This window comes from Pollicipes pollicipes, unplaced genomic scaffold (assembly GCF_011947565.3).
Source record: "Pollicipes pollicipes isolate AB1234 unplaced genomic scaffold, Ppol_2.1 Scaffold_6052;HRSCAF=7182_pilon_pilon_pilon, whole genome shotgun sequence".
NCBI lineage: Eukaryota > Metazoa > Arthropoda > Thecostraca > Pollicipedomorpha > Pollicipedidae > Pollicipes > Pollicipes pollicipes.
In genome coordinates, this window is record NW_023596805.1 from 10,217,827 (window position 1) to 10,239,428 (window position 21,602).

The 21,602-nt window shown below is 51.6% G+C and overlaps 1 protein-coding gene across 1 annotated transcript; it reads left to right on the forward strand.

The window, feature by feature from the left end:
- Nucleotides 1-404: 404 nt before the first annotated feature.
- On the forward strand, nt 405-19,735 carry LOC119104852 (CD151 antigen). Its single transcript, XM_037228579.1, has 9 exons — nt 405-810; nt 11,369-11,442; nt 11,756-11,888; nt 12,801-12,880; nt 13,314-13,493; nt 13,981-14,106; nt 14,470-14,580; nt 16,223-16,306; nt 17,504-19,735. Exons 2-9 carry the CDS (start codon nt 11,377-11,379, stop codon nt 17,564-17,566), a joined length of 843 nt encoding a protein of 280 aa, XP_037084474.1. The 5' UTR covers nt 405-810; nt 11,369-11,376; the 3' UTR covers nt 17,567-19,735.
- The last annotated feature ends 1,867 nt before the right edge of the window (nt 19,736-21,602 follow it).

Below are 21,602 nucleotides of genomic sequence, written 5' to 3' on the forward strand. Positions count from 1 at the left end.
CCTTTATCCACGCAGATTCGCATTTGCCCCCCACTGACATTGAGAACAGCTAACGATCCGTACGAGCTCTGTAGGCCGGTCCAGGCTCTGGCACAGTTTCCCTCGCCGCTCCGCCTGCGTATGTGCGTAGCTGCTCGGGCGGCGGCCGGTCGAGAGGCATCTCTGACGTCCAGCCTCCGGCCCGTATTGATCTGCGCGCGGGAAAATTTCTGCCCCTGCGCAGGGGCGGCGCCAGGCCAGGGGCTGGGGTCGGCTAACCCGCGGAGACCCAACCGGCCAAAGGTCGCCCGCTCTCCGCTTGGTCACTTCCCGGTTCGACCGGGTCGGGTCGCGACCTGACCGCTGGGTGCGCCCCTGCGTCGACCGCCGCCCGAGCGCAGGCTCGGCTGTCGCCTGGAGCGGAGCCGCACCTCGTTGAGATCCATACGCGTCGCGTCGCGTTCCGTCAGCGTGCGCGGTGAACGTTGAACCCCCCGCCCCGCGATTGATCGCCGCCCGGCGCCGCCGGTCGCGACAGACCAGACCAGACCCGGTCAGGGCAGACCTCAGAAGCGGCCGCGGCTACGCCCCGAGCGCCCGGCCGTCGCCGCAGCAACAAGCGGAGCAGATCGCGCCCCCCGTCGTCCCGCAGGTCAATATTTACGGCGCCTCTGGGCACCGGGTCAGAGCGAGCAGGCGTAAACGGGGCCGGCGCCAGCAGCGGAGCGCAGCTTGAGCGGTTGGCGGAGGACCACACGCGCGCGCGCCGACCTGCGGAGGAGGAGACGCCATGGCGACCTGTCCACACCGGCTCTGAGCTCCCCGGCTAAGGTGGGTCATGTCTGTGCACCGCGCACTACCTTCGCTGGATACTGAGCTACGGAAGCCCTCCGCTGAGGCGTACCCGTGAGGCTGAATTGTGACTGTGCGACGCGTCTAGACGTGTGCGTGAGTCCATGTCTTGGCCTGCGTAATTCAGTCACGCAAGCAATTTGATTTTGTTGAAATTGCTGAAATTCATGCAGCTATTTGAGTGAGCGGATCCGGCATGCACCACGTACGACTCCAACCAGCATTTGCACCGTTTTCGTGAAGCCAGCACGTCACACCCGACATTGTGGCATTGGTGAGAAACAGGTCAGGTCCCGACCGGCCAGAGCCGGGCGGTGCTGAACGGACAGCCGACACCTAGCACGCCGGTAATGGAATCCCCGTGTTAGCGCCACGGTGACCGTTTGGCCGCTTATTCTGCGAGACAGGCAATGCGTCTTGTACGGTATGGCAGCGGAACAGCGTCGGGCGATTACACCGCCCTCCCCGGCTCTGGCCTGTTTGTGCGGAGTGCGAGTCAGCAGCAGGCTGTGAATCCGCTCGGTGATCACGCTATGCAAATTTCGGCACCGAGCGGTCGTTATTTTGGCCCTAATGATTCTGCTAGGAAGCCTGGGGCAACATCACACGTCGTTGGGGAGTCTCACCCATTGGCTCGAATTTAGATGGTGCAGGTATGCATTTAGATGAGGTGTGTTTGATCTGGAGAGCAGGCTCAACGTTCTCCGATATTCACTTGGGAGCGGGAATTTTGCAGTTGAAATAGTGGATTTGCAAACTTTTTCCGAGTAGAGACTCGCGCATTTTGGTACAAAAACACCAGCCAGATTAGTTGTTACTTTCTTGGCAACAGTTTGCAATCCAAAGATGTCTACAGCCGCCATAATAAGATAATTCCAAGAAAATTGTAGGAGACATTGCAGTAGTTTTTCGCTCAAAATGCCTAGGTGAAAAATTACTGTTCAGCGGATGAAGCATAAATTAAAGACTCGCTCACACCTTGCGGGCTGGCTGCGCAGCACGCCGCGGATTCTGCGGTCGTTAGCTGCTGCGGACCGGGGACGCCATATTGAAGCCCGCAGACCGACAGAGCGTGGGTGGAAGGGTTTAGAAGTGGTGTTTCTTGTTACCGGCAGCGCGAGTCTACAGATTCCGGAGCGTATTCTGCAATGGCCAGTTGTTGCAGAGCAGAGAGGTAACACCTTTGAACTCTTTTTATCCATGCCTTGTAGGTCTACGGGCTGAAAAGTCGCATCCGCGTCATACCTGAATCCGCAGCAGCTAACGGCTGCAGAATCTGCAGCAGATTATGTGGGAGATTCTGCAGCCAGTCCGAAAGGTGTGAAAGGCCTCAAAGGGAGTGTCTTTCCCCTGGGCGTATTTCAAAAATATACTCGGGTGAAACCTCAGGACCATCTACGCCTAAAAAAAGCACTAGGCAGTGCCATGCTGCTGGATCACCACTAAGACGCAATGAGGAGATGTATTTCAATAACGCTTTAGTCCAAATCACGCTGCCAACGTTTTGTCACAGGACTGCCGTTCTTTTTTTCTTTTTTTTTTCTTTGTAGCCCCAAACTGTAACGCTCCAAGCTTTCGTAGCATCTATTGCAAACGTTACGCCCGCAAACGTACCACAAGCATTACAAAATACACGCCTTGAAAAGTCGAAGCAAATGGGAAACATCAATTTTTGAGCGCTAAGCAGAGAGTTCAGTAAGATTTCTCCTGCCGGGGAGGCTATTTTAAAAAAGGACTTATGAATTATTCAGAAAGATTTCGAGAACACTGGTATTATCGACCCAACCGCATGTGGTCTAACAATAATTAAAAGTACCAAGAGGTGACGTACTCTACTTAGGGCCTACCCGAATGATATAAATCTGAGTTTGGTGTGCAGCGTTAAAGGCTACACGAAGCACACCACGACGAATTGATTGATGCTTTTCAAACCTCTGTTCCGTGATTCACTTGAGGTCAAAGCACCCATAGCGATAACCATATCGGAAGTGAGATAGGTGGTGATTATAAATGTGACCACATGGAAAGTCAGGTAGTGGTGATCGCAGCTTTATTCGGCGTTTTCAGGCATACAGTGCGATCGAAACGGCTTGCTTGTTGTGTAATGAATTGCACGAGTGCACTTCTTGGCATTATATGCGGTACCATCGGTCTCACAGGTGACTAGCCTGCAATACGTGGGGCACCCGTTGTATACTTCTTGGAGACCATCCTCATGTAACATCACATGCCACAAGCCTGTTACCATGACGTCAACTGGATGTTGGACGGTTTACCTAAATGTCGGGCTGATGTTTCCTCTTCTCAAAGTGATCGCCGAGCCGTGGGTTGGTTTATTCAGACCGTTTTCCTGGGAACGCTGGCTGCGAGTGCTGTTCATTGGCCATATGACTGTGGCCGGCGGCCAATCGGCAGTCGTGAATTTACACGTAGGCACATTCTTCAATATCTGGATCAGACTTAACGTATGTTGTGCTTTGGGAAGATGTCATATACCTGCTTTTTTGTGCGACAATCCGTTTTGAGAATCATTCGCTGAGGTTAAACCATCTCATCGCCGTGAAATTAAAGAGGATATCTGCCCGGCAGCTGCCAGCTCGCTTCCATGCAGAACACGCTGGATGCTTCTATTCGTTTCCGTATCGATATGACCCGTTTTGGCTGAAGCGGTAAAATTGTTCGTGACATCCTGATTATCACTTTGGCACATCCTGACGACCACCTGACGCTCCACATTCCACAGGGGCGCTCCCAGGCTATATCTTTGAGGCATGGCAGGACAAAGTGTGATGTTTTGGGAGTGTGGTTGTGCTGAGTACCCAATGCTTCAAATTTTTGAAAGCTGTTCTGTCTAAATGAAACAAGTTTTATCTGTTAGTACATATTGAGTAGTCATTTGGCGCTTCACGAGAGAAGTGGAATTGTCATTAGCAAATGCAGAACCACTTGGTGTGTGAGTGCGACAGTAAGCGGATGCATAATAAGATGACGTTCGGGTGTAAGACAATGTCGTGATTAATGGACCTTGATCTTGGTACCAAGATCGGTGTGTTTCCTGCGTTATAATTTTTGAATTATTGACTGTCATCTGGTCAGTGATTGATGCATAAACATTGCAGAGAGAGATAAACGAGGTGACAGTGGTAGACACACGGAACGTTATTGGGAAGTGGGGGCTCAGATTTCAGCTCGAACAATCATCAACTTCATGTTTATTGATAGCGAAGCACATATACAATTCCAGCTGGGTCCAAATATTGCCCATACGGTTGCGATGCATTGGACAGGCGATTACAGGCACGGAACCCTACCGAAAAGTGGCTTCTCTGGTTTGCACGCATCCCAGCTCTGTGTCAAATAGGTACCCTCTCATCACACAGTTCGTTTATCTTTCATCCAAACGTGCCCTGGGGTGATTCCAGATGTAGACGCATGCGTTATCATGCGATGTCGGGAGGCAAATGGTGCCTTTACATTGTACCGCTTCGATCAATATCAAATGTATTCAAACAGTAACAAATATCAAGCGACCAAACCAAGGTTTTTCTATTCCCCGCCGTCGATGGGCCCTTGACATGTTCTAAATTGGCATTCAAACACACCAGTGAGGATTGCAAGCTTTTAATTTGGACGATGCCCGTCAATAGTTATTCAAAAATTTTAAGACCTCGTAGTGGTCGATAGGTCTCCTGTGTGTCTTTAAAGCACAATTCCCGAAAATCTATGAAAAAGCGGACAGGCATCATTAAAAACAGAATTGCCGCCTTTTCTTCAGGGACCCCCGCACCCCATCCGATCCGCTCATCTCCTGAGGGATTCCATCCCATCCCATCCCTTCATCTACTCAGTGATCCTATTCGTTCATATCCTCAGCGATCCCATCCCACCCTATTGGTTCATTTCCTCAGTGATCCTACCCGTTCATCTCGAAATGACCCCGTCCGTTCACCTTCTCACTGATCGTATCCCATTCAATTCGCTCATCTCCTCAGTGATCCTATTCTTTGATCTCGTCAGTATCCCCACCCCAACCGATTCGTTCATTTCCCAATGATCCTATCCGTTCACCTCGTCATTAATCCCACCCCAGCCAATTCGTCCATCTCTTCAGTGGTCTCATCCCATCCTTTTCGTCCATCTTCGCAGCGATCCCATTCCATCGCGTAATATCCCCGGTGATTCCACCCGACCTGCCCATTCTCCCATCCACCAGTCCACCCCGCCCACTCGCCCCTGGAGGCTATGAGCACCGGCAGATCCAATCCCAAAGTTAACGGAGAACTGTCGTGACGGGGGCGGTGTCGGCAGGAGCGGCGTCCAGACAGCGTCGACCTCGTCGGTGCGGCGTCCAGACAACGCCGATCTCGTCGGCTGGACACTGTTGCCAGCGAGAATGGAGCAACTTGGCCAGGCAGCTTTTTGCCAGCCCTTCAACTCAGCGACCTAAGATTTCCTGTTCCTGACGCCGTGTAGCGTATGCTAGTCGGTTTTTGGCTGGCATAAGTCGGGGTACAGGCAGACTGCTGGGCCACGCTGTCCTGATGCCATGCAGGATCCCTCCGCCGACGTGCGGACGGCCAGTGGTCACGACACCGACAGCGAAGGTAGAGATCAAGCCTCAAACCCAGCCGGGAGTCCTATCTAAACTGCCGTGAGATTCCCAGCCAGTCTTGGATGGCTCGCCGGGCAAACCTGGGCGGTTTGAGCCGCGAGGCGCGGCAGTGCAGCGGTTTGTAGGAGCGGTGCCGCCCCCGCACCGCCGACTGTTGGAGCGGTGCCGTCCCCGCACCGCCGGCTGTTGGAGCGTCGCCGTCCCCGCACCGCCGACTGTTGGAGCGGTGCCGTCCCCGCACCACCGACTGTTGGAGCGGTGCCGTCCCCGCACCACCGACTGTTGGAGCGTCGCCGTCCCCGCACCGACAGTGCAACCGGAGGGCCCAGAGCGGGAGCAATCTGGCTGAAGTACCGCGGAGAGCGCAGAGCAAGAGCAGGCTAGTCAAAGTCCGGTGGAGGGCCCGCAGTAGGAACGAACTGGTCGAAGTCCGGCGGAGGGCCCTTAGGATGAGGAGACTGGCCGGCGGAGTAGGAACAAACTGGTCGAAGTATAGTGGTTGCAGTTAGTTGGGGATGCATGCGTGTCTTCCATGCGTTATATGTGTCTTAGAGCGTGGCGAAAGCACAGCTGAAGACAATTGAGAACGCTGTGAGATTACCATTAGCATGAAACAGGCTAGTATTTCAATTGCATTTAGGATCGAGTTAAAAAACTGAAGTAAAATTGCCCTGCAAACGAAGAAAATTGGATGAGGCAGCAGTTGCCAGCTTGCTTTCTCGTCCATATCACCATCATCCATGGGAAGTCATGGTTTCGTTCAAGAAGCGTTACATCCACGTTCAGTGTACCCGAATAGCACGCTAAATCAAATGGAAAAGTTGTAATCGTGCAACATTGTCCACGCTGAAGGAAGGTTCCAGCGCTAAGGCTCAAAAACATTTGGAGGAGGATTCCTTCAGTGACTTCAAAGACTTGTCGCTCTTTCCTAATGTAGTACAGGCCGCATATTATTATTTCCGCGTGACGAAGTTGACCCTTCCTTTGCGGGTAATTGCATGTGTTAGGCATCAGGTATGCCCCCCGCCCTCCCCCTCCCCGTACTATCCTGCTTATGACTGAGGCAAAGCCTCACACAAAAACAAAAAAAGGATAGCCAATGCCTAAAAAGTAAATCGGTACCTCGCATGCTCCGTTTAGTTCAATCAGCGGCGTTTTTAGTCAGGTTAGTTTTAATTCTTGTGAAGATCAAGATGAAAATCACATTACATAGCATCGGCTGTAGTCTCTTTTCCTCCTCTATGCGTTAATTGTCCGCCGTAGGCGCTAGCTGCGAGCTGATTGGCTATGGGCAAGCACACCGCAGCATCATCGTCTCGTGTTATTTCCGGCTGCGATACGGCTCTTTAACGGTAAAAGATAAAAGCAGATGGCTGGCTAATTTTTGTTTTTTTGTGACCAAGGTATCTTTTTGTGCAACGCTCAGTTACATCATATGCCGAGAGTCCATAAGTTTTATTACGGGCGCGAAAGGCGAAGCACTGGCAGCCCTTCAAGTTATGAAGCATTGCTCTTTACCGTCCGACTTTGTTAGATGATCACACATTGTGTAGACCTGTAATGACCAATCTGGGAGAGGCTGTCGGGATGCCTCTCGCCCCTTCCGATGATCTGCGCTACCGGCATCAGTTTAGGTTTATGAAGTTCCTGAATCGAGCGGAAATAATTCTAGCGACACGATGCATACTCAATGCAATTGATTCCATCAATAGTTGTGTCGAAAGAAACCAAGTGAAACGTTCGAAGGCAAAGCAAGTACCATGCATTAATTACCGACAACGCGAATACAACTCACGATGTGGCACTTCACCCACTTGCTCTTGAAGCATCTCCGAAATTTCCGGTGGATTGTGATTCCACTAAGGATAGCTGAACCTGAAGCCTGTGTGCACCTGAACGGCAGCGTGAACTTGCACTCCATGTCAGACCGCTAACGCATGGCGTTGCTCCAAACGTTTGCGCTGTGAAATTGTGCGCAAACTGCACTCTCTTAACATGAGATGAATGAGAAAAAAGTATGCTGTGCTGTACTGTACCCCGTGTTTTCTGGAGTTTTTATAACGTCATGTGGTTACATCATGACCGTAATTGATGATCTCATCAGCTCTCAAGACCACTCATGCTCTTCGTCCTATCCTGGACATGAGATCTACTCATTCAGTGGGGCTCCTACATCGTGCGCTTAGTGAATCAGCTTACAAATCGCAGCAGTTTGTTTGGATGAAAAGTTTACATCATGCTCCATATTTCAAATAACTCATTGTGACAGTGCTTACTAAGCGTTGAAGGATGTGCCTGATTTGCAACATCTGACAGCTTCCCCACCATTGTCACTTAACAAGCCAGTCACCCCCAGTGCTGACAAGGGACAATCCCGAACCACGATGCGAGAATTGACAGCACTAGGTCCACGTGGCACCTACGCGTGCGAACGCGTCCACCGACGGGCATCAAGTGTCTCCAGGCACCAATGACCATTGGCACATGACTGGGTGTTGCGAGTGCACTGATGTGGCACCAGGATGAAGTGCACCACAGAGCGCACCATTCGCTCCGAGGACTCCATTAGCGGACGGCCTGCCGCGGTGGCCGTGACGGAATTCATCGACAGCGGAAGTGACCACATCCGCCGCCATTTCCGGAGTCTGAGGGCTGGACTGACGGCGGCGTTCCAGCGCTGACACCAATTAGCAAATGCGTCCGGCCTGCGGACCGTGTCGTCACCGGCGCCGGCTGTCGGAACGCCATTGATCAGTCTTCGGCTGTCGCGGGCCGGATGGGCAGCGCAGAGCGGCGGGCAGAGGCGGTCGACTCACGTGCTCTCGTGAATGACCATGTCAGCGCTCGTTTACCGCCTGGTGGCCCGCACTGCCAGCTGGGTCGCCGCCGTGGTTATGCGCTCAACCAGCGCGCTCAAAAATGAGATCTGGATAGGTTTGGGTCGAGTCAGTCGTATCGAAAATTGCTATTGTACGCTCTGGGCGCGATTGGGAAGTTCACTTCAGTATATTAGGATTTCCCGACTGCTGCCAGGCGACACACTGGCGCGTTCATGCCTCTGATGGGTCCAGCTGTCAGTGACACACCAGCAGCACGCTGCTCAGGACATGGCCGTCACTCAGCTGGGTGGGGCTGCCGCCGCTCCGCGTCAGATGGTCTGTCAGCTTGTCTGTCACCGCGTCGAGACCTGCGCCAGATAGTCTGTCAACTTGTCTGTCTCCGAGCCGGGACCTGCGCCAGATGGTCTGTCAGCTCGTCTGTCACCGAGCCGGCACCTGCACTAGTTACTAGGCTGCCCTGCGGCTGGAACAATGTCCAGTGCAATCAGTTGTCGCTAGTTTTGAACATGCCGATGTTAGATGATAGCCCAGTCGGTAATTTTAATCAAGTTGGCATATAATGGAGCAGCATATTCCACGAGCTCTTCAGTGACGCGCGGTCGAGCACGACGTTACGCTGTACCGCGCAGTGTTGCACGATGATGGGGCGTGTCGACCGAAGTTTTCACTCCGTGGAGGTGCCAGGAGCTCAGCCGAACCCTTTTTCGTCATGACTAGAAACATTCGCCGGCATTCTCATTTGATTACCTAGCCAGCACGAGTCTTCAAGTCTAAGTCGCATGGTAAACGTCCATTGACGCCTGCACGAGACAAGGCGGACTTCGACGGATGCTTCCGCACCTGAAATTGAACACGCACTCGGGCGGGAGCAATCTGACGGCCGCTCGAACTTTTTCAAAGTACCGTCCGAACGGCTTGGCGTAGTCACGTCAAACTTGGTGACAACTTTAGATTGACCTTGTAAGGTCACTGACCTATGGATTCTTAAAGTCGGGCCATGACTGTCAGCGAGGGTGATCCCAGGGGGGTCTTCCGGTCTGGTGCGATAAAGGAGTGTTAGACGAGGCCATCCACCTTCAAAGATGGTTTCTCAGAGAAAAATAGTTGTGATTGCGACTCATTTCCATTGACCTTGAGTCACGCGTAGAGGTCAGACCGAGGTCAAAGAGGAAACCACTTTGTACTGAGGCGCATGCTTTATGAGGTTGTTTTGGACGCTCGCTTAGAGTGTTGTATCACAGGGACGTTAATAAACCTGCTATTTGGACTCCATGGCGGTCAGAGGAGGTCGCAGACCTTAAAGACCAGATCATCTTTTCCGTTCAGAAGAACCTACCGCTAAGCGTAGTCCCACACGCTCTTTGAAATTTGAATAAAAAATTGCTATTTTTGGTCGCCTTGGTCGCCTAAGATCACTTCAGGTCACATAAAATCATTGCACCGCACCGAACACCAGTGATATTATGCTTAGAAGATATGTGTAGGTTAAAGTTGGCTACATGGAGAGGTCTAAGAGTATGTCGAACATCATTCGAGAGTTTGACCTTATTTGACCTTATTTGACACGACGGTCATGACCTAATTGCCTCACAATTTGTCAAAAGTGAGTTCAAGTGCAGGCTTTCCTGCACTGTGAAGTTTGTGTCTCTAGCTCTCATAGGTTTTGGGATCTCAGAGTGTCTAATTAACCTCTCACCGAAGCGCATCGCATGCAGCTGGCCGCCCGGGCGCTTGCTAAAGCGCTGCAAGGAAGACAAGTTTGCCCAACCCGAACCTAACCGCCCGCCGATTCCTGCCGCTCATTTCAGAGACCAAGTTGCCAGGAATCAACACAGTTGTCGAGCCTATACTTGCTTTGCTGCTGTACTATCGAGGCTGAAGGGGACAGGGGTGGCTGAAAGCTAAGAAGTTCTGAGATTGCTGCGGGTGACGTGCGCTCTGAGGTGACCTGATTTTCGTTGTGCTCGACTCCTCCTGATACAAACGCGCTTCTGGATCGTGGGTCAAATCCGGAACTGAGTCCATCGAGCGTGGTGTAGGGTGCCTTCGTTCAAGGCGTTCAGATGTAGAAGCGAGGTGCGAGTCGTTTTACTGCCCGCGGGCGTGGAGACAAAAACGCCGCGTCACAATGGCACCGATGTCTGGGGCCGTCCCGTCACATCGTCTACATGCAATTTTCATCCGCGGTCTTCCAATGCCGTGCATAATTTGAGCGCGCGGACGCGTCGCCGGGCGCGGCGGAGCGGGCGTGGACGTCCCCGCAGACCCGGGCTCCGTTTCCAGCGTGCTAGCCCGCTCAAGGATGCAGCGTCGATCGATGGCGAACGAGTGGCCCGAACTGCGTGGTCGTTTGGGGTCATTTGTAGCGCTTGAAACTCGGGCGGCGGAAGATGAATCCCCCTTCTCGCGGTGGTACAGATCCTTTCGTGCCTTCTTACCGCGACGCTGGGGCGTTGTTCCGATGCCATGCGTCACATGACGTGGCACCATGCTGATGAGACGGGGATGTTTCCCAAGCCAGCGAGGTCTGGTAAGACCGGACGGTAGTGCTCCACCTCGACCGCCGTCGGAACCACCTCGACCGCCGTCGTGTCCCACCTCGCCGTCGGAATCACCTCGACCGCCGTCGGAACAGGTCGCTGAGCCCGCGAGCAGCTCCACGTTTTAATCACGAAGTTTATTGAAGACTGCGATTCGGAGGGCGTCGAAGGTAGCAAAAACGATGACGATAACGATGGTACCTGATAAACGATGGTAAACGATGATGCCTGCAGCGAACCGAGGCATTCACCCACCGGAAATTGCCGCGACGTATGCATTTCTAGCGTGGATTACCGAGGAAAATTTAAAAGGGCTTGCGGTTGTGCGATAAGAAAAGTGTGGGTCACCCCACAACCCTATGCCTGGGTTATGAGGCCTGGCATGGGTCTGATAAGCGCAGTTTGAACCACCGCCTCGGAGAAATCAATGCATGGCAATGTCGTAGAGTTTAATGAGAGACGAGTGAATGAGAAGCGTGTCGGTTGACTTTTGCCGTCGGTTGACACTTGCTGAACGCCGGTGAGCTACGCTCCATCTTTTTCAGGCGTCGAGATGGCCGTGGGTTGTGGCGCAAAATGCGCCAAAACTCTGCTGGTCGTCTGCAATCTGATCTTCTGGGTGAGTTTTCGCCAAGCCCCACTGTCTGAAGGCTTTCTCAGGACTGTCCCTGACATCGTTGGCAAGCGTGGGGTTCCTGGGCATGAAGGCTGGCCCAATGCCAGAAGTGATATCAGGAGTTACGAGACTCGGATAATTACTCTTGATAAGCTCATTAAGGTATCAGGGGTGCCTGGCCATGTGCTCCATGGCTGAATTTAATCACCCACGTTAGCAACCTGTTGTCCCGGCCGGCGCCCATATCCGCGACTCGTGAAGAGAACATCCGTCTACACTGACCGTGAATTTATTGATTTCCCGTCCTCCCCAACAGGTGGCAGGCGTGGCGCTGTTAGGCTTGGGTATTTGGATCCACGTCGATCAAGGCAAGAATCATCTGTATAATCTTGTTACCATCGACACCGTTGGACCCGATGCTGTCGCCCATTTCAAGTACTTTCTCATCGGTAAGTAATCGCTCTCAGCATTGCCCTGCTGCTCATTTTTCTCCCGTGTTTAGTAGCCACATATGCGTTGAGGTTTTTGCGAACAGTGATTACTTTTTTTGGTAATCCTCGAAATACATTGCGAACTGTCATCAAATTGGAACTGTCACGTTTCCAGCCAAATCCAGTATTTTCTGGTGGCTGATGTTCACCCTCCGGCGCGATTGTGCACTCCTTATCAAGCGTGTGATCTTTGTCTGAAATCCGACATGTGTGGGATAAGATCGCAGTGCATTTACATAGCGTAGCGAATCACATATTTTCATGACAAAGCAAATTTTTGGACACTTTGGAGGCAAGCATTAGGTACGATACGATAAGCTCATTCTTAACTATTTATATGCTTATAAGTGGAAGAGATTGTTCTATATAACATGAATTTTCTTCTAAGTAAATAAGCTCCTCAATACGCCATTATTTTGTTGCGTCATGGTAGCCTGCACAACATTGATTAAGAGCCAATTGATGATCATTACATTTGGAAGTCGTGCTCATCGAGCGCCAGATATGAGCGACTCGACAATTATATTTGCCTTGGCCTTGATCCCAGCATGAGTAACGAAATGACCGGTTTAAATGAGGTTGTCATGGCGTCATGCATGTCTGGGTGACCTTCAAAAAGTCCACGAAATCGGGGGCGTGTACCTCACATATTTGCCGGCGTTTACCTGAGACACTAGACGGGTTTCAAATATATGGAAGGGTAGAGTCGTGACCTACACCGAATGGTATTTAGGATGACTTTTTCAGTTTGAGCCCCATGCAAACGCGCAACACTGCCTTTAAATTATGTATGTGGGGTTCTTTCCAGCGATATGGGTACTTCTGTTCCCTACCTCCTGTTTGCCTACCACCCTGTGTGTATGCGGGCAGGTCTGGGGGGCGTGGCCGCGCTGGTGGCCCTGCTCGGCTGTTGTGGCGCCTGCAAGGAGAACAAATGCATGCTGGGAACGGTAAGAACCGGCCAATCAGCGCCGCGCGGCCGGTGCGCCTTGTGGACCTGACCTCATGCGCTGGCACCAGCACAGCTGCAGCGTGCAAAAGAAGCTGCCGTGAAGGAAGTCCTATTGTAGGCCTGTGGGCCGTGTCTGGGTAGCAACGTGCTCGCCTCGTCAGGCCTCACGTGTCATATCATGTGGCTTCAATGTTCTGTGCTAGTGTTGCTGCTTGGATTATGGGGCAATGAACACCTTCGCCACGGGGCTGCCTGTCACATACGGTGCTGTTGATTGTTGCCTGCGTTTCTGATGGTGTTAACTTGTCCATCTCCATGATGTGGCGTGGGCCCTCGGCTGAAGTGTTTCCAGCTTCCTAAGCGAGGTCGTGCCTGCTGTCGCCGTCGACTTCTGTGACGTTTCCGATGACGTCACTCCGCCCACTTGACAGCACTTCTTCTGCCTGCTGCTGGTGTTCCTGGTGTTCGCGGCGCTCGGCATCCTGGCCGTGACGTCACAGGCCACCCTGATCAGCAACGTGGAGGGGCAGCTGCAGAGCCGCTTGCGCATGAAGTACAACCAGACCGATCATGGCTTGTTCTCAGTGGCCATCGACTTCGTCCAAGTGGAGGTGAGCAGCTGCTGCGGCTGCGCCCGTCACGGCGGGCAAGGGAGGGGGCTCCCACTGTGGCCACCGCCCGACCTGTGGCGGTGCCCTGGCGCTCTCAATGTGACTCAGATGTGGAAGGGGATCCTCCGCAAGGCTGAGAGAAGCGTGGTGTGCAGCAGCAGCGGGCCCGCACGACCCAATCGGTGTTGTTAACAATAAGCTGTAGTGTTGTTGCTTGCTGACGGCGTAGGATTACTTTCGGTGCGATGGAATGGCGCAGAAAAAGAACCAGAAAACCAGAAAAATTTCATCGTCCTCGGTGGACTGAGATGGCTCAGCACATAATCAATAGCTTAGTTTTGGTTGAAAATTGTCGTAACCCATAAGCGCCATTGTGTAATTTGCCTGCAATCGTCTGTAGGACATTGTGAACATCGTCTTTATCACTTCGTTTTTTTCTCTTGCATGTACCGAGTATGATATGACATATATTGTTTGCTCTTTACAGCATAAATGCTGCGGAATTCGGGGATCCAGCGACTTCTTCAACTCAAAGTGGCGAAACTCTAGTTTTGCCAAGACCCCGGACGTGAAGGAGGTCCCCAATACGTGCTGCGTGCTCAAGAATGAAAATGTGAGCTATGCAATGTCAGATATTGCAAAGGAAACACGTGAAAAAACAGGCAAAGTGCCTATTTGAGTTGCTACCTATGGTATCGCAAGTACCTACGTCATACATAAGCGACCTAACATCCAAGCCGCAGGAGCTGTTGTGACACACTTACCTCTGCGTCATATGTTGCAACTTGTGGACAGTTGTTGGTGATGGGGATGGCGGCCCTGGTGGTGGCCCTTTCCTTGTGACTCTGGACCGCACCTGGTGATCGGTGTGCGTGGCCCGAGATCGGCCGCCGGTGTCACGTGACCCTGAGCCGTGGCCCCGCATCACGTGACCTTGAGCCGTGACCTTCGACACGTGACCCCGCCCCCGCCCCAGGACACGGCTGCGTTCCTGCACCCGCGGCCCAAGAATTCACAGCTCTGCCAGTCGTCCGACCCGAGGAAGTACGGAGGCCAGCAGGACGGCGGTCCGTTCCGATACGAAACGGTACGGACCGGCACGAGGGGGCACCACCGGGTTCCGTGGGGGCAGCACTGTTACCAGCCGTCAACGCAGGCTGGTGGACGTAGGCAGCCAAGGAAGGCAGCTGGGGCGGCTTGTTCCCGTGGGTGACCGGTTTCAAGAGCTGTCGATGGAGACAGCTGTTCTCCCGTACAATTTGGCTGCCATGATACATTGAGACAAGAGTAGTTATTTATGCCACTTTGTTTTAACGAGATAATTTTGACGCGCGATGGGTCAAATGGAATCATGGCGCGTTGCTGGGATCGTGCTGGCTGCGTTGCCTGGTGGTGTCGCATTATCCTGTGTCCAGATAAAACGTTCATGGTTGTATTCCTTTAAAGCGATTCCGAATCCAATCAGGACTCTTGGTGGGTGAGGTGGATTCCATCACCGGTCATCAGGGACGTTTCGCAGTTCTGGGTCAGTTGTATGTTTACTTTCGGCTGTAAGCTATTCGTCAGATCAGCAGGATCAGCCAAGTCGCTTAAGCTTGTGAGGCCACGGCTGGCTAAAAAGCGGCGTAACCTTAAACCAAGCTGTGACCTTAAAGCTGAAATCAGTTCCCTCTGAATCCCTTCCACTTGCATGAACGCCTTGCTCACCGCATTTCAAAGGATGAAGCCTGTGTTCTCGTAAGACGGTATATTCGTGATGAGTTTTGCGCATCACCCCGACCCGAGGTAGGTGGTGAGCTGGCCGCTTGTAGCACTGAAGCCGTCCTGCAAACCCGACAGATGGCAGACAAAGTATACGTTTTGCAGCTGCTTTCGAGCCCGATGGACACAATATTCGGACGCGGTGGATGCGGTTTTGAAATAACCTGCCGAACGTATCGCAGCGACCACCTTATTTTTCAATCCCTTCTCTGGCTCCCCCAAACAGAAGTCCCTCGGCCAAAATGCCACTGGTTTCAACTTAACTATTTTACACGATACTCTTGGCGCTGGGCCTTCCAACCACAGTTGGTTAGAGCTGGGTGGTGTAGGTGGACCCGTCTGCGGGCTGGCTGATGCGCATGTGTCCCTGTGTTTACAGCTGTGTTGACCGTTGTCGTCAATACGGCAGACGGTCTGTCCGTCCTCATTTCGGAGTTCATTTCAACTGTTTTTCGAGTTGAAATGACGATACTCATGATGGTCTCGAGATGTTCTCTAGATGCTCTCTATAAGACTAGCACTAGCCCCGTGATGCCTCTTATTAATGGTGACTCCTCGTCGCGCGTTGTATGTTACGCCCTTCTTGTGCACAATGCAGGCCGCTGTAGGGCCCCACCGGCTACAGCCGCTGCTCTCTGCTGACGGTGCTCACTCATTCGACTCGCTGCTGACCGTGCTCACTTTAGACCTGTTCGCTGCCGACGGCGCCCACTCGACTCGCTGCTGATCACGCTCGCTGCTGACCGTGCTCACCGCTGACGGTGCTCGCTGCTGACGGTGCTCACTGCTGACGGTGCTCGCTGTTGACGACGCTCGCTGCTGACTGCTCGTCGCTGACCGTGCTCGCTGCTGACTGTGTTCGCCGCTGACCGTGTTCGCCGCTGATCGTGCTCGTCTCCGGCGGTGCTCACTGCTGACTGTGCTCGCTACTGAGGTTGCTCACCGCTGACGGTGCTCTCCATCGGCAGGGCTGCATGGTGCGGATCCGGCACTGGTTCCAGACGGAGACCACCATGATACTGTGCGGAGCGTTGGGCGTGGCTGGACTACTGGTGAGCACAGACGGGACAGCGCGCCGCCAAGCGCTCCCCCCCCCCCCCCCCCAACCCATCGTGGGGCGTGTGCCGTTCCCGACCCAGCCAGTGTGGGGCGTGTGCCGTTCCCCACCCAGCCAGTGTAGGGCGTGTGCCGTTCCCGACCTAGCCAGTGCGGGGCGTGTGCTAATGATATCAGTTTCATTATTAAGCTACGGTCAGTCTGCAGACCACAGCTTTTTATTCTTGGAATAGCGACTCTCCAACCCTCTCACGTTCAACTTCCTGACTCCCTTCATCAGCTGCGCCCTCTTACCCTGCTGCCATACCTGACTTCCAGAACGAAACAAAAAGATTCCGATGAGAAGTCCAGTTTGGATTATTTCGTTGAGCGGGCTTTGCCACATTGCATCTCTCAGTGGACTGCTATGTCTGTACCGGTTTAGGCCGCAGCATTTAAGGCAGATTTCGGGAAAGGGTGACGTTGTGACGTCCTGGTTTGCCACATGCGTACCTTCGGGTTAAATAGTGCTTAGGTCGTTCCGTGGTTTGTAGACGGTACGTCCGCCGACATCATGCAACAGCGCGAGATCTAGCTGCCCATACCTAACATCAGCCCGAGCAATCTTGGATATGGGTCCCAATCCATGGTCTAAATGAGTGACGGATTTGGCTGGATTTTGCTTGACAGTCTGCGCTCATTAACTCACACTATTGGCGATGTGATTGCTCGTTTTCTCCGTCAGCATCAATTAGTATCATGTCAATGTAGCCGCACATTGGAAAATTCTGCGTTTCCTACGTTTACCCAACGGGGAAGTTAAATGTTAGTGCCATTACAACCAAATAATTATAAGCCACTTGCTCAGATCACTCGTATGTAAGTGTCCCGCACTCATTACGGCACAACTCTTAACAAAAGACATAACACACCTTGATAAGAGAGTAGAAATAGCCTTATTCCTCGGAGAAACGCCAGGAAAACGGAGAAATAGATTGTTTGATATTTCGGCAGCATGCCTTTCTCCTGGTTTTTCTTCAAGTAATGAAGCTATTACTACCGTCTTATCTATGTAAATAATGTTCTTCGCGAATGCACTGAACAACTTATACAGCGCACTTCCTCTACGGAAGTGTGTTATATCTTTCCCTGACTAGTTCAAAAAGTTTCTGTTTGAATAACGGCCGTGTAACATTATGATTGTTTCGTTCCAGATATTCGGCATGCTGTTCACCATCTGCTTGTGTAGAAACGTCGACGAGGAGCAAACTGCCTGAGTGAGAGGGTAGACCCAGTGACGAAAAGCAAACGTGGGTTTCTAGAGGCCACTAAGCTGGCTAATGTGGCCTAATTTGTACACAAACGTGGTTGAGAGCTAATGCTGGTTTCCGTTCAGTTGCCGTTTTGATATGAAGGTAAATACTCTGAAGCAGATGAGTTGCGCTGAACCGTGAAATATTTTCCACGAAATCTTGATCTCTTGTTTTAGGTCGTGCTCATTTGGTTGAGATGCATCATCTCTTGGCCGTTTTGGAGCATATCTGAACACGGAAGTCCAACATGAAATGCACTGAAAATAGCAGGCTGCTTTACAAAGATGCAATGTTTTAAATCTGCAATCAATTGATGTACTTCGGTGAATTGATTAGTCAGGGTCTCTTTTTGATGAAATTTCTTGACAGTTCACAACTATGTTTCCTAGAACTTCATTGCCTGCGTTATTCATGTTTCTAGATTCTTGGGTTTTGTTCGCTCCCTGTTCATTTACCTTCCAGGCATGCCGTTTAGATCGGAGGTTTTGAGATTTGTTTTTGCCGCCGCGCCTCCAGCCAACAGCGTGTTTGTATCGAAATGCGCACGCGACGCTGAAGCCACGTGAGTTTAGTGGCACTGTGTGCAGGTTGAGTCAGATCAGCGGTCATTTCGAGCTGTTTTCGCCATTTGCTGTGTAAGAAATTCCAATATCCTTGTTAGACCGTAGGTACAAGTGAATCAAATGACTTAAAGTATGAACGACCACGTGATGCGCGATCTTGCTCTGTCTTGCCCGCTTGTTTGTGTATAAAGATTGGAAAAGTGTAAAATGTTGCACTTGTACTGTGTGGAATGTGACGCGTCCTAATTTTTACCGACGATGACTTTGAGAGCTTTGAGAGCGAGCGTTTGACTCTGCGCCCAACGTTATTACTTAAGGCAGATCCTTTACGAACCGAGCTTACACAAATGCACATTGCTTTGTACCGGTGAAATGCCGGCACATTCAAACTTTTTTATTTCGACTTAAGCACTGATTCTGTCGCCAGCCACAAATCCACTGCGGCGAGGTGTCTGTTGTGTGAGATCTTGGTCTTACCTGCAAAACAATTAGGCTACTCGAAACACCACATGTTTTGTTCATGCTGACCATGCGGGGCGTAGAATGAATGTTTTCACTATTATCCTGGATCCGAGGCGTTATAAGTTGAAAGATATTTACACCAGCTCCCATACGGCTTGTGCGTCAAAAGTTGTGCATGCGTTACGAACTGGCAATGTGTGTCTATCGTTGATGGAGCTGGATTCTTAATGGCTGCGTGGTGCTACTTTCCAAGGTTCAAACAGACCAGAAGTAATTAAAATTGAAGGGAACAGCCAAACAATCAGCTGATTACCTATCAAGCTCTGAGTCGTGGTTGGCTAGCTATGAAGTGCTGTCTAGAGTTGTCTAGATGCTCATCAATTATCGGTGACTGTGGTGCTTTAGCTTGGGTAGAGCGTAGCTAGGTGAATGTGTTAATTTTCGCTAGCTCGGAGGTGATGTGCATTATCATGTCAGCGAGATGTGTTGACTGTGAACTCGTGGTGTCAATCATATGTGTCGGGGCGTTTGCCCCGCACCCTTTTCTCTGCATGACGTTCTCGAAACCTGGCGCGAGCCAGCACGTTTTATATTTGTTATCGGTTTAAGTGTCGCCGAGAACGGCATGGGAGCCACACGCTCCAGTGTCTATTGCTGTTGGACACGCCATTGGATGCTAGTCTGCGGTCAGTGGGTGCTGATTTTGAGATGTCAGTTTTCCGTCACACGGACGCCCGCCATGTATCTGTCACCTGCAGTATGGGTGCCTTTTCGCGGCGAGTTCTGGATTGGTCGACATCGTCGTCAGCTGAATTTAGAAAGCTTCTAGGTGCGTCGCCGTTATGATTTCAAGATCCTAGCTCATCACAACCCCGCGTGCGTGGTTCATGACGTTAGGAGCAGTGTTTTCAAGCTAAGCCAGTGGGACTGTCAGCCGTGCGCGGTGTATTTAGAGACCTTCGTCGGGCATTGCTTCTACTCTTTGATCACTTCTCGCTGTAGACGGAAATAGAATGACGCCGGCTTCCGTGTTCATGACTTTCACTGCCATCTGTTGTTACCGTTTTACGTGGTCGGTAAATGTGGAAAATATGACATCGAAGCGGGATTTGGATAGTTTCCTGTGATGCGTCTACATTCAATCACGATAACAATCAACTTACACGGAAAATGCGGTACCCCTTGAAGCACTGCTATGGGCCTGTCAGCTGGCGCTGCAGCATGCTTGTCGGTCAAAGGCACCCACTCCATTCAATTGGCCTGCTGACAGTGCATTACTTAACGCTGACGAGCCGGCCGCAGCGGCGATGTACAGTTACGATGACCAACTAAAAAAAACATTGTGTGCGGTGGGTACCACCGTACCCACGCGGACTCACTGCGGGAGCACCATAGCCCGGCAGCGCAAATCGGTCGCCGGGTGACATTGCCTTTTTACTTTATGGGGCATCCGAAGGCGCATTACTAAATGCGGCTAGCCGGACTGTAGTGTAACAGACAAAACGCCGTATCCCGCGAAAAGGCCTAAAATCACGAAAGAAGACTGCAATCGCGTGCATTTTATATCTCCGCTGTAGGGTTGTCAGTTAGCACTGCAGCACGTTTGTCGGGAGAAGGCATACATTTTTAACGGGTGACACCACTGGCGGCGCACCAATCAATGCTGATCGCACGGCTGCAGCGGTGATTTGCAAAGGTGTGGCTGTGAATCGAAAACAGGTGTAATGTACGGCGAATGCCTGCCATGCATACGCTAGCGCTCTGGGGCAAACATCGGCCGGCGGCATAAATCTGCTGTGGGCGAAAAACAACTACCTTCTTCGTGAGGCTACTCCTACGTTCTACGTTCTACGTTGTTCTACGTTCTACGTTCTACGTTGTTCTACGTTCTACGTTCTACGTTGTTCTACGTTCTACGTTCTACGGTCTACGTTCTACGTTGCTCTGAATGCGCCCGGCCGGTCGCTAACGTGGTGTCCAGCTTACGGTAACTCGGGAGAAACACTTCTGATCGCGTGCGAAGAGTGAGATAATGCACTCGCGATAACACTGCTCTAGTGCTATCAGCGGCACTGGAACATGCTTGTCCGTCGAAGGCGCCTATGTCATTTGATGGACCGCCTCACTAAGCAAAACACAATGCTGGTGGCCGGAGACAACAGCGATTTGTAAAGTTACGGCCGTCGGTCAAAAACATATATTGTCGTGCGGAGCGATTGCAACCATGTGCACACGATATCGCTGTAGGCTATCGGCATTATTATATTTGTTATATATTATTATTATATTTATTATATATCACTATCGGCCGGCAAGACGAATCGGTTGCCAGCAGATAGCACTTATTTTGTTCACGTGAGCCCCTGAAGACACTAAATGTCGCCGGGCGACTGTCAGCCTAATGGTCCATGCACGCCAGCCTGGGAGAAACATTCGAAACCGCAGGAAAATAGTGTAACTCTGCATTGGATGGCACTTCATGAAGGCTGACACCGGAGCCTGCTTGCCCGTCGAAACGAGCTCCATGCATTTGGTTGCCCCCCTGAAGGCGAATACTTAATATACTAAAGTGACGCTAGCATATTAAGAATGCACATACTAGCGGGACGCTTGCAAGGTTACGGTTGGTACTTGTTTAGACAAGTTTGTACTTATTGTCGCGCACGGCGGGCGCGCCAGTGCGCATACGATAACACGGCCCGACGGCTATGGGCCGGCAACATAAAGTGTTTGTTGTTACAACGCCTCTTTTGTTCATAAAATCCCAGACAATGTACCAATAGATGCACCCTGACGGCACTAACGGCCAGAGCATCATCGGAGCACTATCACTGTAGAGCCAGAGCACCATCGGAGTCAGGGAGCTAGAATCGCTTTTGAGTTGGGGTAAGGAGTGAAAAATTACGCCTAAAAAAGAGCACATAGGAGTGAAAAATTCACTAAAAAAGCTCATGAACTTATGAGCTAGTATGATA

Coding starts and splice junctions, on each gene's coding strand:
- LOC119104852 (XM_037228579.1), top strand. CDS start 11,377: ATGGCCGTGGGTTGTGGCGCAAAATGCGCCAAAACTCTGCTGGTCGTC. Junction 12,881..13,313: donor ACAAATGCATGCTGGGAACG/GTAAGAACCGGC, acceptor CCCACTTGACAG/CACTTCTTCTGCCTGCTGCT. Junction 14,581..16,222: donor GTCCGTTCCGATACGAAACG/GTACGGACCGGC, acceptor CTCCATCGGCAG/GGCTGCATGGTGCGGATCCG.